The sequence below is a fragment of the Amphiura filiformis genome, chromosome 5, assembly GCF_039555335.1.
Source record: "Amphiura filiformis chromosome 5, Afil_fr2py, whole genome shotgun sequence".
NCBI classification, from domain to species: Eukaryota; Metazoa; Echinodermata; class Ophiuroidea; order Amphilepidida; family Amphiuridae; genus Amphiura; species Amphiura filiformis.
The window spans coordinates 25,737,100-25,754,017 of NC_092632.1; the positions used below are offsets into that span (position 1 = coordinate 25,737,100).

General features: G+C 37.7%; 1 protein-coding gene across 1 annotated transcript; it reads left to right on the plus strand.

The window, feature by feature from the left end:
- Positions 1–15,433: 15,433 nt before the first annotated feature.
- LOC140152088 (neuropeptide receptor npr-1-like) lies at positions 15,434–16,510 on the plus strand. Its single transcript, XM_072174387.1, has one exon. It carries the CDS (start codon positions 15,434–15,436, stop codon positions 16,508–16,510), a length of 1,077 nt encoding a protein of 358 aa, XP_072030488.1.
- Positions 16,511–16,918: the final 408 nt, after the last annotated feature.

Consider the following 16,918-nt stretch of genomic DNA (forward strand, 5'->3'; position numbering starts at 1 on the left):
TTTTGAAATAAAACAAACCAGAAATTTATCACCCATTGTAAAAGATATGGCACATGTACCGAATACATGTACATACATTGGCTGACCTTGTGGATTTCCTGGCCCAGCCATACTAACCACATAAGGAGATTATACGATTAACCTAGTGCAGCTATTGTCATAGCAAGGTATTATTATGTAAAACAACATTTATTTTCATTTTAGACTTTTTTATAGTCTATATTTTCTTCATTTCACCTTAATTTAGCAGTTGTCATGGTTGTGTGCAAATTCCTATTACTATTAGATACGTTGTAATAAAACATGATTTTAAACATTTGTATATTACTTTTCTCTGAGGGCTTGCAGCAAAATTGATATTTTATTTTCCTTGGTATGGGTTTGTGGCTAGTAGTCAGGTAATGATGATGATATGATGATGATGATGACGACGACGACGACGATGATGATGATAATGATGACGATGACGACGACGACGATGATGATGATGATGATGATGATGATGATGATGATGATGATGAATGATGAACAAATCAAATCAAATCAAAGATGATAATGATGACGATGACGATGATGATGATGATGATGATGATTAATACACAAACGAAAAAGAGGAACAAACATGCCTAGCATGTATTTCTATTTTTAACATGGAAAAATTTGACCTCTTATCTACTCGCAAACTGAGATTATGCATATCTTATCTCTTCAATAAACATTGTAAAAGTCGATTTGGCCTTGGCACGGGCCCTTGCTGTAAATATGGCTAGGCATGTTTGTTCCTCTTTTTCGTTTGTGTATTAATCATCATCATCATCATCATCATCATCATCGTCATCGTCATCATTATCATCTTTGATTTGATTTGATTTGTTCATCATCATCATCATCATCATCATCATCATCATCATCATCATCGTCGTCATCGTCATCATTATTATCATCATCATCGTCGTCGTCGTCGTCATCATCATCATCATATCATCATCATTACCTGACTGCTAGCCACAAACCCATACCAAGGAAGATAAAATATCAATTTTGCTGCAAGCCCTCAGAGAAAAGTAATTATACAAATGTTTAAAATCATGTTTTATTACAACGTATCTAATAGTAATAGGAATTTGCACACAACCATGACAACTGCTAAATTAAGGTGAAATGAAGAAAATATAGACTATAAAAAAGTGTAAAATGAAAATAAATGTTGTTGTAATACTCCTGATCCATATTTGGCATTCTCTTGGACTGATCATCCGAAGAGCAGTTTCAGACAATTGCTTGGGATTGTTGGGGCAGAGGTTATCTTTTGAATTCTTTCATGACCACCGAAGCAGAGTTAAACCTGTCAAGAACACTCGGCGTGAATTGAACTGACCATGTCACTCGCCACAAAAGAATGTCAAAGGTCATAAAACATCAACTTGGTGTCTTCTGCTAGTGGTTCAGCCCTAAGCCGTGTAGGCCTATTCTCATATTTAAGACAAAAATAATGCATTTACGTGAATCTGTAATTTATATACTGACAGTATATATAAATTAGCTACATGTATTTGAATGGGGCTTCAGCTTCGTCAATACTGCCGTTTTCTTGGGTTTTGTGCCAATTTTTTTCATTAAATTTTTTTATAAAAGTAACAATTTGATTTTTTTTTCACTTTCGTTGGGATCACTGAATGGGGCTTTGCAACGCGATATATTAAAAACTTGTATTCACCTACTGTTATAGCATTAATCCGATTATTACACAACCTCGCCAGCGTATTCAAGACATCCAATGCAAATAATCACCTAGATTATGACGTATCATACCGTAAATATGGCGGAGTACTCAAATTCATTCAACAAAAGCATGATTACAAGCTATTGCAATCTACCGCGACAGCTCGTCTCACACACATAACAAATGCACAAATACGATCAAATAGGTTGACGACAACGTTTGATTGAATGCACTGCATTGTGCCATGATTACGGTGAAGGACACCGGTTCAATTCCTTTGTATGGAGCTAATCAATAATTTCACGCACATCCTCTATTATTGCCCAATTATTCCCCGGGATGATTGCACACTGTAAAAGAGCTATTGTTATAATGTTTGATGAAATCGTGTTTAACTACCGTATTTGCTTGAGAACGGCACAATACAGATAAAGCAGACAGATTGACTACATGTGGTACATGTATATATACATATAGGGAATGTGTGTGAGTCGAGTATTACCTAATTATAATAAGGGCGTATCCAAAAATGAATTCACGCCCCTTTCAAATGTCGAGCCAAAGTGCAGGCCCTATGCTTTTATACGTTTTTTATACGTTTCTTCGTGTAACCTTAATGTGACTGGGATAACAAAAGATGCACAAAAGGCAGTTAGGAAGCCGGGAGCAGGAGAAACAAGTGGCCCGCATTACCGTGTGAAAGATGCTCATAGGCAAACGACAAGAATGCTGTTGCTGACTACCATGTGCTTCATACTGTTATGGATCCCAGCTTTCACATTCTACCTTATTCCACGTGATATCACCAACAAAGACAATTTTAAAGATTCACCAGGCTTGCTCGCTATTATTGGATTTGTGGGAGACGAGTCATTCCAGGTGAATATTATGATAAACCCTCTTCTTTACAGCTTGGCTAACAAACGATTCAGAAATGATAGTAAAGATGTCATTAGAAAGTTATTTTGTCGAATATGTAGGTTGATTTAGTTGGAAGTGATACAATGTAAAAAATCAGAATTAATCACATCAGTCAGGTGTCGATGCAAAATAAGCTTGTAAATCAATCACGAGACACAAAAACACATGGAAAATGTCTTATAATAGGGGCGCACCATTAGATTTCCAGGGGGTGGCAAAATGTGTATCTGTGATAAATATTTCGAGGCAAAAATTCACAGCAAACATGGCAGACTCCTCCCATTTCTGCAAAAAAAAAAAAAAATCCTCGATCCCTTAATTATTAAGAACATTATGTTGTTAACGGAAATGTAAATACGTACGGCATTTATTTATAGCATATTTAATATGTAATAAACATTGATCTGTCGATCTCAATATTAACTGTTTAGTCGAGAACATATATTTTAACGTGAAACGGTCTCACAACTTTGCTAATTTCAACACCGAATTCGACCGGTTCCAGTACCTAATTAAGTCACTGAGTGGGCCTTGTACAACAATAGCCAGTGAGTGACTAGTGTTCTGAGTGTATGATCAATTATGAAGTTTAGTTGAAATGCAAAGTAGTTGTCATGCGCAGAACGTGGTTGTCACAGGGGCGGCGCCACAGGGGGGGCAAGGGGGGCAATTGCCCCCCCTATAATTTTCAAAAAAGAGGTAAACGAAAGGAAAAAGAGAAAGAGAAGAAGGAGAGAGAAAAGGAGGGAGAGAAAGAGAGGAGGAGAAGAAGGAAAGGAGAAATTCCCTCCCTGGCCATGGTTAAAAGGAGGAAACTCCCCCTTCGGATCTTGCCCTTGTGGAATGCTGACCTACGCGGTTTTAAAGTTGTTGATTTTATATTTTGGGCCCATTTTCGGCAAATTTTCCCCCATAAAAGTCCCATGGCCTCTCTCTTGCCTTTTCTCCCAACAACTTAAAAAAATCCTGGCTACGTCATTTTCCTGGCGCGGCAACACATGCAAGTCTGTGTCATGCAGCAAGTTTACTTTCAGTCCGATATTACACAACTTTTACGGGGTTTCATCACATTGTATCAGAAATAGTGTAAACATTTATGCACCAATATACGAGCGTAAATATAAGCAATTGGCTTCATTACGGCCGGCCAGGGGCGTCGCGTAGCCAGGATTTATTGGGGGCTGATTTTGAAATGATGGCCCCGTTTTGGACCTTTTCCTAAAATTTTGACCAAGAAAGCATAAAGAACCTAATTTTTCGCTCGCTACACTCGCGAATGGGCAATTGTTGTCCTTTTCTGACTGAAAAAGCATTTTTTCTCGCTACGCTCGCAAAGTGGACCTTTTCGGCATTTAGTGATCATAGGGGCACCTTCCAACGCTCCTGGTTTCTGACTAAAGTAACCTCATATTTGGCCATTTTAGACTAAAATGGTGCATCAAATGGCTTCATTTGTGCTTTCATTTTGAAAATTTTCCCAATTCTCAGGGGGCACATCCCCCCTCAGACACCCCCTGCGTCGCGCTAGCTGACGGCAGCGCTATCGCGCTGCATACCAAATTTCCACAATTGTTTTGCCCCCCCTATCAAAATACCCTGGCGCCGCCCCTGGGTTGTCATATTCACTCCATGTCAACAAACGATTTCCAAATCCATCCGATCGACAGTAGTTGAGGTATGCGTGTGGCATCTACTCTGCATTCCATATCCACCTCTTAAAAGCCTTAGCTAATCCTAGTAACTTAAAGTAATTGAGACGTGTAACTTCAGCTACATTCGAACTGGTAGTATTAAAGTGCTGTGGTAAACATTTCGACATCACTTCTTCTATGTTATAGCCGCAGAACATCAGAATGAATGACAACAGGAATTTTACCAGTTCTGAAGAGAGATTACTCTTTTTTTCTGATGACATCTTGATTATTGTATTCAATTCTTTGCTATTTCTTGTTGGAATGCCAGGCAACTGTCTCATCATTCGAGTATATGCCGTTAAGAAAAACAATTCAAGTGCGCGAATATTCATCATAGGTTTGGCTGTTAATGACTTGATACTATGTCTTATTCGACCACTTCACGTCTTCGACAATCTTTCTATAGCGAATGGCCTTAAAGATTTCAGCTTGTTTTACTGTAAAATACAATACCAGTGTGAGCTTAAGTTGGTATTTTTTTTCAGTTTTAATAACGGCATGTATCGCCATAGACAGATACTACGCTGTTTGTCATCCATTCGACCAAGTTGTCACTCCACAAAAAGCTAAATATGCTTTTACTGTGTGTATTGTTTTGTCTGTTCTGGTTCGAGTTCCGTGGTTTTTCTATAAAGGATTGGTACCAGAGCATTCAACGGTCAAAACTGGAAAGGACTTTAATTGTGAAGCAATTGCTTCTAATGGATATTACTACTTTTCACTCTCTCTGTTGTACACGGCAATTTTAGACTCACAAATTATTGCAACCGTACTCTGTGTGAAAATTGTATTCACACTTCGATCACAGCGATCCAAAATTCGCCCAGTCTTGAATTCTGCAATAGAACCATCAACAGTGTCATCAAGCGTAACTCAACCATCTGCAGGTCTCAATGCGACTGGGATAACAAATAATCCACAGGTTGATGTTAGAGAGGGAGGAGCAGGAGAAACAAGTAATACACATTACCGTATGAAAGATGCTCATAGTCGAACGACAAGAATGCTGCTACTGACTACGATATGCTTCATACTGTTATGGATCCCAGCTATTGTAGTCTTTCTTATTCCACCTGCTATCACTGACTTAAAGAATTGTAAAGATTCATCAGGCTTGGTCGCCATTATTAGATTTGTAAAAACAGATTCATTCCTTATCAATATTGTGATAAACCCTCTTCTTTACAGCTTAGCAAACAAGCGGTTCAGAGATGATAGTAAAACTGTCATTCGAAAGTTGCTTTGTCACTACTACTGAAACTTGGATTTGCGTGACCCAGTATCTAAAAATGCCAATAATGTACAGCATAGACAATAACCACAATTTCATTTACGCTGATGCAGATGATTGTTTTATTTGATAGCGTATAAAAACGTTGAGGATCATCTCAAATAATGATATAAGGTTACGAACAAATTTGTATCTAATTCAAAAACCTTAGATGCTGGTAAACCTGACTCGAAAATTTTCGTTTCAATACAGGTCTTGAAACTGGCGTGGCCAAGTTTTCCAGCACTAACTTGTGATTGTACATAATGAGTCAGTGACCCCCCTCACAACTTACAATATTTTTTTTTATTTAATCATCTTTATTAACAAAAAGAAGAAGAACATATAACCCCAAGATCAACTGAGATCCATACCGATCTCAGGCAAGGGTAAACACAATTATAAACAGCAAATATACACATAAACAATGAGGAAATACATCATGGCGGTGAGAAAAAAGTTATATGACTCCACTTTGGCTCATGTCTTGAGTTGAAGATTGAGTATAAATTCATATTCATTCATATTCATATTTTATTATCAAAAGGTGACCCGAAGGTCAAATTACATGATAAATTTACAAAGATAAAAACAAACATTCAACAATATTTTTTTAAAGAATAACATCTATAAAACACATAAAATGGTATAAAATTTCATTTACAGAAACTAATATTGCACTTGTAAAATAGTATCATTAAATAATAATAAATAAAAAGAAAAGGAAAGAAACACATTGCATAATACACTTCAGAAAAGGGGGTGATTGCACGGCCACCGTGCATGCAGGATACAATGAGCACATGAATAAAAAAGAAAAATTACATATTACTTGTTTAGCAGGTCCACAAAGTATGGTATGGGACTATTTTGGAAGCGAGAGGTTCTGAACCGCAGTTGGGTGAATTTATGCGCATTGCGAAGGTTGCGACCATGAGCACTCTGTCTAGATGGAGGAAGAAGATCTTTGGTACGGTCTGAGTCGGCAAGCCCTTCGGCTAACCTTCGACAATGATCTTCTCTTCTATCTGACAAGCGCTCAAGGTCGCAAGCTTGCACCGCCTCAGCATATGAGGTAAATCTCTGGCCTAAGATGATCCTGCATGCACGTCTTTGGAGTTGTTCAAGTGACTTTGTCTGATTTGTTGTTAACGAGGAGTGCCAGGTGACATCTGCGTACTCAAGAATAGGGCGCACGTAACCTTTGTACACAGTAATTAGTTCTTCGTCATTGAAACCAAATTTTTTTAACAGTTTAAGCATATACAACTTCTGGTTGGACTTCTTTGTAATTTCATTAACATTTTTGTCCCATTTCAAGTCATTTTGAAGGTGAACCCCTAGTATCTTAGCCTCAGTTACATAGTTCAAGGGCTTACCGGCTATCTTAAGCTCAATAGGGGGCGGTGGTTCATTTTTGAAACAGACCTGGATGGCCTGACACTTGCTAGGGTTCAAGCTAAGCTTGTTTTTGTTTGTCCACTCAGTGAACTCGTCCAGTGTATCTTGAAGCTTGCTTGGTTGGGAATACGGACGATTTTCAGCAAGTGTCAGGTCATCCACATACTTCCAACAGTTGATGCTTGCATCTTTGGACTGGACTGCATCATTAATGATAACCTGGAAGCCAATAGGGCCGAGTTTAGTCCCCTGTGGGAGGGCTCCATTGAGAATTTTGAACTCGGAGAGTGTCTGGTTGTAGCGAACACATTGCATACGGTTGCTGACAAAGTCACACAACCAGGGAACGATGGATCTGCGGACTCCCAAGTGGATAAATTTCTCAATGAGGATGTTATGGTCTATCATATCGAACGCTTTGGAGAAGTCCGTCAGAACCACCGTTCCCACGTTGTTGACCCTGTCAGCACCTTGATGAAGAGTGTGGAGGAGGTTGATCAAGTAGTGGGAAGTCGAGATACCCTTGATGTTACCAAACTGTTGGGGGTCAATTTTGTCTTCGATGTCTTCCAAAATCCACTTCACAACAAATTCTTCACCTATTTTTGACAAAACATCGGTCAAGGAGACAGGTCTAAGTTTATCGACCTTGGGAGGTTTTGTTTTGGGGATCGGGACAACGATGGCTTTTTTTCCACTGTGTGGGGACCACTCCCTCATGATAAGAACAATTCAAAATGTCAGTTACAGGGATACTTAATTCGTATGCGAATTCCTTGATCAACCTTGGGGAAACCCCATCTGGGCCACATGCTTTACTGGTTTTGACTTTACTGAGTTCAGCATACACATCACATGGGTAGAGCAATGGAGGGGAATCAATGGCCGGTAAGTAGGTCTCAAGATTGCAAAGATCCAAAGGTGTCATATGGGAGGAGACCTGCACAAACTGATCATTGATTTTATTCGCAATGGCAACATGATCATCATTGTCCACCCCTGGGACAGGTATGCTGACTTCAGATTTTGTATTTCCCGTCATGATCTTGATTTGCTGATGCCACTTCCGTGGATTGGTAGCCTGAAGATTACGAACCCTGTTAGCATAATAGAATTGCTTAGCCCTCTTAATTTCACGTTGTACCTTGTTACGCAGCTTCTTGTACACCTCATTGTTACCTGTTGAAAAGGCAAGTTGTCTTTTTTGACAAGTTTTTGATTTTATCAGACATCCAGGGCTTATTATTATTATGAACCTTTACTGTGGTTAGAGGGAAGAATGACTCTACAGCACCTTGGAGAGACTCATAGAGAGCATCAGCTTTTTGCTGAGTGTTGCTGGCGTTAAGGACATTGGTCCAGTCTTTGTGCTGGATCCAGTTACCAAATTCTCTGATTTGGTGCTCTTTCATGGAGCGATATGTCCTTTTGACATTGGAATGTTTGGCAACATACTCTAAAGGTTTCCACATGATACATATGGTCACTCTTCCCAAGAGCAGATAAGGGAATGGGCTCATTATAATGAGCGCCAATGTTAGTCAGTACAAGGTCGAGAGTGGCTTGACCACGGGTGGGAAATTTGATCAATTGTTTCAAATTACAGTTATAAAGAATGTTGTTGATTTGCATTCTATTAAAGTCACCCATGATTACAAAGCCTACATCAGGATACTTGGTATGAAGTAAGTCAATTGATTCAAGTAAATGAAGTCTGAGAAGTTCTTGATTTGGTGAGTCGCGCGGAATGTAAACTGCACAAACCACAATGACGGAGACGTCTCTTGGTAGTCGCTTTGGCTGCAGTTGTACCCAAACACATTCCAATTCATCAGGCACTGACACTTCGGAAACTTCTCTGGCTGGGATCTGTGAGTTTACATAAATAGCAACCCCTCCTCCTCCTGAGTGAGTACGGGAATTTGAAAAAAGGTTGTATCCATCAATATTGCACATAAAGTCAGGATATTGAGGGCGAAACCAGGATTCTGTAACGACGCCTACATCAATAGATTCTTGTTCCAAGAGCAATTCAAATTCGTCGAATTTGTTCATAAGCGATTGTGCATTTGTGAGCACAAAAGATGGAGCGTCATTATGGGGGCGCTTAGTACTGGTGGCGACAGGTGTCTCACACTTTACTTTACAAAGGTTGTTGTAATTGACTCCTCTTCCAGAATCAACAACAGTAACTGGTGAGTTTCTGGCAGATTCAACTACTTGAATCTTTCTTGGTACATTTTTACCACCACGACAACCGCGTTTATTTCGTTTACGGTATGTATTAATTTCATCAAGTTTAATCTTTAAGTCATTGTCAATAAAGTTACTGGGGCTGCCGTTCAAGCTTTTCAAAAAGTCAGGAGAGTAAATTATTCTTTGGCTCGAACTTCTGGTGTCCAACAGGTGCATTGCGACCGTTTCACACAGGGCTGACATTCAAAGTCAATGAAACACAAATCAACGGAGTTCCTTGCAGAAGCAACACTTAATGTCAGCCTTTAGTAATACATAGACTTGTACAGGGAAGCTTACGCTGACTGGTTGTAGAATTGTGAAGTGTAAACACATCAAATGGGAGCAAATAAAGTCAATCTCAGGCTAGCGAGAGTTCATTATAGGATGACAAAAGAACGTTGACAGTACTTACTACATCAAAATTGATCACAACGTGGATAAAAGTGTGAAAACGAAGGATAAATAATAGCACGACAATAAAAACACGTCTGGATGCAAGCTGAATAGCGCCCCCTTAGATGACATGAGAACAGATTTGGTAATTTGGTCTTTCAATACCTTGATTTTTTTTGGGGTGTTAAGTTGTTTTGACAAACGAGTCAGCCTATTTTTGTTGTCGGTGTCAATTATGCCTCTAGAGCCGACTTCGATGGCAATTAACGAGCAATCATACCTGGCGTCGGTAATGACGGAAACAAGGGAAGCGTACCGATTATGTTTGATAGAGTTGGCTTTACCAATGTTCGGCTCGAATGGCACCGACAGTTCAAATAGAATGACTCGCTTGTCTGCCGGCCAAAATAAATCAATGTCGGGTTTTTGGGATGTGGCAATTATGTTGGGCGGTATTGTACCGCCACCGATGGTATTATTTTCAATGTCGGCATAGACTAGTAGATTGCTACACTTAAACGATTCAGCCTCTTTGAATGTGGACAGAAATATACGAATAACATTACTATGTCTCCATAAGTATCGATCTAGCCTATTTGGGCAATTATTGAGTATGTGCAGTAAGGTACCTTTACCCTTACAGAGGGGACAGGTGTCAAAAAGTCTTTTGCCCCAGCGTTTTAAATTTGTAAAGGAAGGCAGGGTATCTATGGAGGCGTTAATAATAGCGAATTTTAACACACCTTTGGGTAAAAAATATATCAACGATTTCCAGGTTAAATCGGTTTCACATTTTCCCAACAGCTTAGGGATATCCCCCTGGCTCAAGAGGGGCTCAACAACAGCTTTCCAATGGTTATCAGTTTCAACCTTCAGATTTTTTTAAACCTGAGGTTTGATTTTACCCCATATGTTATTTTCGGGGTTTCTGATAGCCAGGGAATGGATGTTTTCGCATTCTTTAGTGATGGACATTTTACGAACCAAGGAAGATTCACGTTGGAGCTTAAGGTCCAGAGCTAGGTTTGTTACTTGATCAGCTTTACATCTTGATCTACTGTATGAGGCACAATGAGCTTGACGATATACATCCAAAATGCGTGGGATGTGAAGACCTCGTGACATGTGCAACAAGGCTGTATTAGCACCATGTTTTGGAATCCCTAGCCAGCTTTTCAGGAACTGCTCAGCTTTGCGGTCCAAAAGCTGGAGATTTGAACTAGTAAGATCATGGACTGTCAAACAGAATCTCAATGATGGAAGGCAGTAACGGATGTATATGGCCAATTTGTACTCATTGCGAATCAAAGATGAATCTATGTTGGTTAATTTACCGTTAAGTTTAGAGACAATATGTTCATAAATTTCTTTTTCTTTTCCATAAAACGTAACCAGCGACCCAAGGAACCGTTGAGGATCATCATTGACAGATTTCACAAGATAGTCACCAATATAAAAATCAACCAAAGTTGGTTTACCACCACACAGAGAGAGAGAGAGAACGGCATTTAGAGGGTTTCAGAGTAAACCCCATGCTGGTTGCTCTCCTATGGAGTTCATTGATTATGTTTTGGTGCTGAATCTTGTTGTTGGTGATTAAATTAAAATCGTCAGCATAAGGCAAGTAAGGGGTAGTGATGATTTTGGTTTCATCTAAACTAAATCCACTTTTTCCACGAATGCCCTCAAGATATTCGAGAAGAGGATTGAAACACATAAGAAAGATTACAGGAGACAATGGATCTCCTGAAATGTTCCCTTTTTGAATTCAAATGGTTTAGAGGTCCAGTCAGGCCCCCGTATGTGACCGTTAAGCCGAGAATAGAGGTTGGAAACATAACTTGTAACGTTTTCGGGAAGCTGGCAACGTTCCATAGAATGGGATTTAAGATTATGGCTGACACTCCCAAAAGCGTCAGCCAAATCAAAGAAGGTAACATGAATAGTTTTCTTGTGATCTTTGGCATACGATATAGCTTCCTGTAACACTTGAAGCTACTTGATTATGTTCAATGCATCCATTAACCCCCTTCAGGAAAGCTTTTTGGATTGCAGGATCAATAAACATATTTGTAGTGAGATAATAGCCTAGTCTTATTAAGTGTACCAAAATGTTGGACTGAAACAGGTGAAGGGAAGAAGCACATCAAACATGTCAAAGAGATTACGGTAAATTTGAGTGGAGTATGGTTTTCCCCTGTACTGTCGGTACACAAGGCCCCGTTCCATGCTTCCTCCTCCCCCTCCACTCCGGCTACGCTTATCATGCCCAATTCCACCAGTATTGAATTTGTGCCAAAGCGACGGGAATAACAAATTATTTACAAAGGGAAGTTAGAAAGATGATCATAGTCAAATGAATGCTTATAATACATTATGCCATGTATACTTTATAATGATTTTGACAGATTCACGTATTTTGATTGCAGTTATTGTATTGTAAACGGATGATTGTACTTTATAATGTTGTGATAACCCTCTTGTCAAACAAACAAAATGATATAGTTGAAAATCTTTAGTTGGTTTGAAACTGGTGGTACTAACAATTACAAGGAAAAGAACAGACCGAAAGTATTTGGAAATGTAAATACGATATTAAAATTTGTATTTATATCACATTTGGTAACAGTGGCGTAGCCAGGACGTTCATGTTTCAGCGACTTACTCTCAAAGCCCAAGTACAATAAAGAGGAGGCAAAAACATGGAAGAGGAAAAAAGAAAGTAAAGGAGAAGGAAAGCGGGATAAACGGAAGAAAAGGAGCAAAAAAATTAAAAAAGAGGGAGTGAAATCTTCTTTGAGGATATATAATTTCGCCCACAAGGAGCAAATTAATTACAAGACTGGCTACGCCTCTGTTTTTTAGTTATAAGAAATATCCATCTCAAAAGTTATATGCACTTTATACAAAATATGCACAAATCTTTTATGTGTCAATTATAGTTACGGTTGTAATGCATCAGTAATGATAGCTTAATTTAAATTCCGTATTGTACATAATAGGTAACATTTATGCACATAAAATTTGATCAATGTTCTTCATTTCAGCTTAAACTTATAGTCTTTTAAAATGAATATTTTAAACATAATTCATAATATCTAGGATTATTTAATTTTTATTATGGATAATAGATGATATCCATTTTCTCTGCTGATATGATATTTCATATGGCCACTTTCATTCAAAATACCATTGAATCATTTGAAATATTTAGCAAAATAATTGTAGCTGTCTATTAAGCATACATGTAGCTTGTATCTTATGATTCCAGTGTGTTTTATTTATGCATCCTTTCATTCAAAGCACTATCTAATTAAACAAAACATTAAGCAAAATATATACTTGTGGTTCTGATGACGAAACGACAAGAAGGGAAGAGACAGTGTCATAATGTCATAAAAAGAGGATGCTAGGATCACGAAATCATTCTTTAAGTAACAGATACTAGAAATCATTCTTTAAGTAACAGATACTAGTATACGTAACTTCGAGCTGGTAACATTAAAGCAGCAACTGCAATAGAAAAAATCCCTGAATAGAGTTAGCTCTTATCTAATAATGACATCTTGAGTATTGTGTTCTATTCTTTGTTACCTTTTACTAGTTTATATAATGAATTTGATATCAAAATAAAGTTCGTTCTTTATAATGCTCTAGAAAAGACTATACTTAACATATTAAGATCAATATTTCCATGGTACAATGACAACATTAAAGAACAAAGGGGGAAAAACGTCTCAGTTTTGGAGTAAAAACAATTATTCAAATGTGTGAATATTCATCAGTTTATTTATTTATTTAATTAATTACATCATATGCCATATGCACACAGTGCTGAAGATTATCCCAATGGAGTCCAGTGGTATAACTCTCGACTTGTATTCGTGAGGTTCGGGGTTCAATTAATTATGCCTCGCATTGTCTTACGCCCTGCCAGGATGAAGCGGGGATGAAGCAGGGTAAAACCCATACAGATACAATGAATATTATACAAGAGCGTATAAAGCGTAAATATATAAAGCACAATTGAATAGAGTGTACCAATTAACAAGTAATAACGAATAGAATATACCAAATAGCAAGTAATTTAACGAATATAATATTAAGAACAAACCACTATAAAGGTAGTACCAATATCAGAAACTCACAATTTCATTATGGCACACAATAAGGCCACATACCGTCGAACGTATCACTTTGCGATGTATTCGACATTTTTTTACATTTTCATGAATTTTGGCAGAATGAACACTCTTCAAAATTACCAAATCCTGATTATGGATATTGCTTCATTAGTGAGAAAATTAATTAATTAACCTGGTCGTATTTGCTTTATTTTAAATTATTTTAAATTAGTATAATTATATTATATTATATTATATTATATTATATTATATTATATTATATTTATTTATTTATTTATTTATTTATTTATTTATTTATATATTTATTAAAAACACATTGCCGTTTCATATAGCGACGTTCAGTTACACGTGTTTCATACTGACGTATCTTGCCGTTCACCCGTGGCTCAGAGGTAAATATTGTCATTTCACATATTTGCCGTCGTGTTTTTATTTTTGCGTAAAAATCGATATTTTTTTCGCCGTTTCACATACTGACCTATTTTGTCGCATTGAAATACAACGGTGTTATTTGCGTCGTATCTCACAATATAATTATAATTGTCATTTCGCATACTGACATATTTGTTTCTTTGATGAATAAAGTGAAACATTTATGATTAAAATAACATTTATTTTAACTTGATAAATGGTTTTCGTTCAACTAGATGATAATTATATTTTAAGAGTACTGATACAATAAATTGTTTTTCTCGAAATATGCATTTTGCAAATACGTCACTATGTAATACGGCCGACGATATACCGTATTGCACAAATCCATATCAAACTCACATGAAACTCTTACTCTCACATCACTCTCAAGCCCCATATTCACAATCACACAACCCCTTACACACCACTCTCAGCCCACCACCTACTCCACAAGGACTAAACTCACCCCTGCTCACACATCCCACACACACCTACCAAAACATAAAATATGAACATAAGAAGATCACAAATGCAGCGGTAAATGTCCATTCGCATCTTCTCATCACCATTGACGTTCTTATTGAAGAAGTGAAAACATTGAATCATAAAAGGTTTGAGTTTTCTCGAGGGTGTCGACGGTTACACGAGGATTATTCAGGGTCAAGTTTTACACTCAACATGCTCAAATACAAATTAAAATTTTCATTAAATTTTCCATTCGTAAGATTTATTAATTTGGTAATATAAGAAAATTTTGAACAATAACATTTACATACCGGTAATATAAAGCAAATTATATTGCTCGAATTTAATAAACACAATATAATAATCACATGTTCAGTCAATTACGGTGTTCAAATAAGAAGGGCCGGATGACCATGATATTAAAACAATATTGTAGAGTTGATGCCACTCGTGTTTGCCGTATTCACCCCAAGTCAGCAGGCTAGTACAAATTACACCTGATTCATCTGCACTCCACATCCATATCTCAGGTCAATCTTGTGACTTGATATTCATGCTTATAGACGCGAAACTTTCATTCTGGTAGCATTCAATCATCAGTTCAGAAACGTGGTAACAATTTCTGGTAATTTCTTCTATGTGCAACATTACATCTGCTAGCAGTACAAACAGCTAGAAACGCAGTAAACATTTCGTGTGTTTCCTTCCATGTTCTAGGTTACTAGCCCAGAGCATCAGAATGAATAACAATAAGAATTATACCAACACTATGTCTGAAGAAAGTTTACCCTTATTTTCATATGACATTTTGAATATTGTATTCAATTCTTTGTTATTTCTGGTTGGTATACCAGGCAACTGTCTCATCATTCGAGTATATGTCGTGAAGAAAAACAATTCAAGTGCGCGGATATTCATCATAGGTTTGGCAATTAATGACTTGCTACTCTGCCTAATTCGACCTCTTCACATCTTTGACAACCTTCCCATCGCAAATGAATTGGCAGACGTGAGCGCCTTTTATTGTAAAATGCGATGTCAGTTTATGTTGCTATTTATTTCAGTTTTCATAACAGCATGTATCGCATTAGATAGATATTATGCAGTCTGTCGTCCATTCGACGGAGTTATCACTGCTAATAAAGCTAAATATGCTATTGCTGTGTGCATTATTTTGCCTGTTCTGGTTCGCGGACCGTGGATTTTCTGTAACGGATTGGTAAGAGAGTCTCCAACAGGCGCATCAGGAAAGGACTTTAATTGTATAGTAATTGCTTCTGATGAATATTACTACTCCTCACTCTTTTTGTGCTACTCGGCTGTTGTTGGCTCACAAATTATTGCAACTGTTTTCTGTGTGAAAATTATATTTACGCTTCGATCACAGCGATCCAAAATTCGTCCAGTCTTTAATTCTGCAATAGAACCATCAACAGTGTCATCAAGCGTAGCTCAACCATCTGCAAGTGTCAATGCGACTGGGATAACAAATAATTCACAGAGGGATGTTGGGGAGCAGGGAGCAGGAGAAACCAGTGTCATCCAATCACGTCCGAAAGATGCTTATAGTAAAACGACAAAAATGCTACTATTGACTACCATATGCTTCATACTCTTCTGGTTCCCATGTGGTATCTTCTACCTTATTCCACCTGATATCATTAACAAAGACAATTTTAAAGATTCACCAGGCTTAGCCGCCATTATTAGGTTTTTAAGTGAAGATTTCTTCCTTATAAATATTGTAATAAATCCTCTTCTTTACAGCTTGGTGAACAAAAGATTCAGAGATGAGAGTAAAGATGTCATTAGAAAGGTATTTTGTCGTGATTCCAACTTTCCATAGTGATACAAACAAATGATACAATGGAAAATTAATCACATCTGTTCAAAATGAAATGGTAAAATGGCTATATAGGCAAGCATAAGGAAAATATCTCAGAATGCATTCTCTCTTAATTCGGCATTTGTTTATAGCACTAGAGTACCTGTAGCTGTGAGGGCACTGTAGCTGTATGTGAGAGTACCACCAGTATCAGATAGTGATACTGTTTGACCCCCAATGACCCCATATGACCTCTGACTATGAATGCTGGGAAGACATTGCAGTCCTCGCAGGGAGTGGTGAAATCTTCCTGTTCCGGTCATATTGAGAATTTGTTATACCATGTTTAAGCCCTTGTATCAAGGATTCCACCCACCAAGTCTGTGTCCGATCGAACAAAGTTTGAAATTTGACCCCCCTCCGTAATGA

Excerpts from the sequence above, each read along its gene's own strand:
- LOC140152088 (XM_072174387.1), top strand. The coding sequence starts at position 15,434 with ATGTCTGAAGAAAGTTTACCCTTATTTTCATATGACATTTTGAATATT.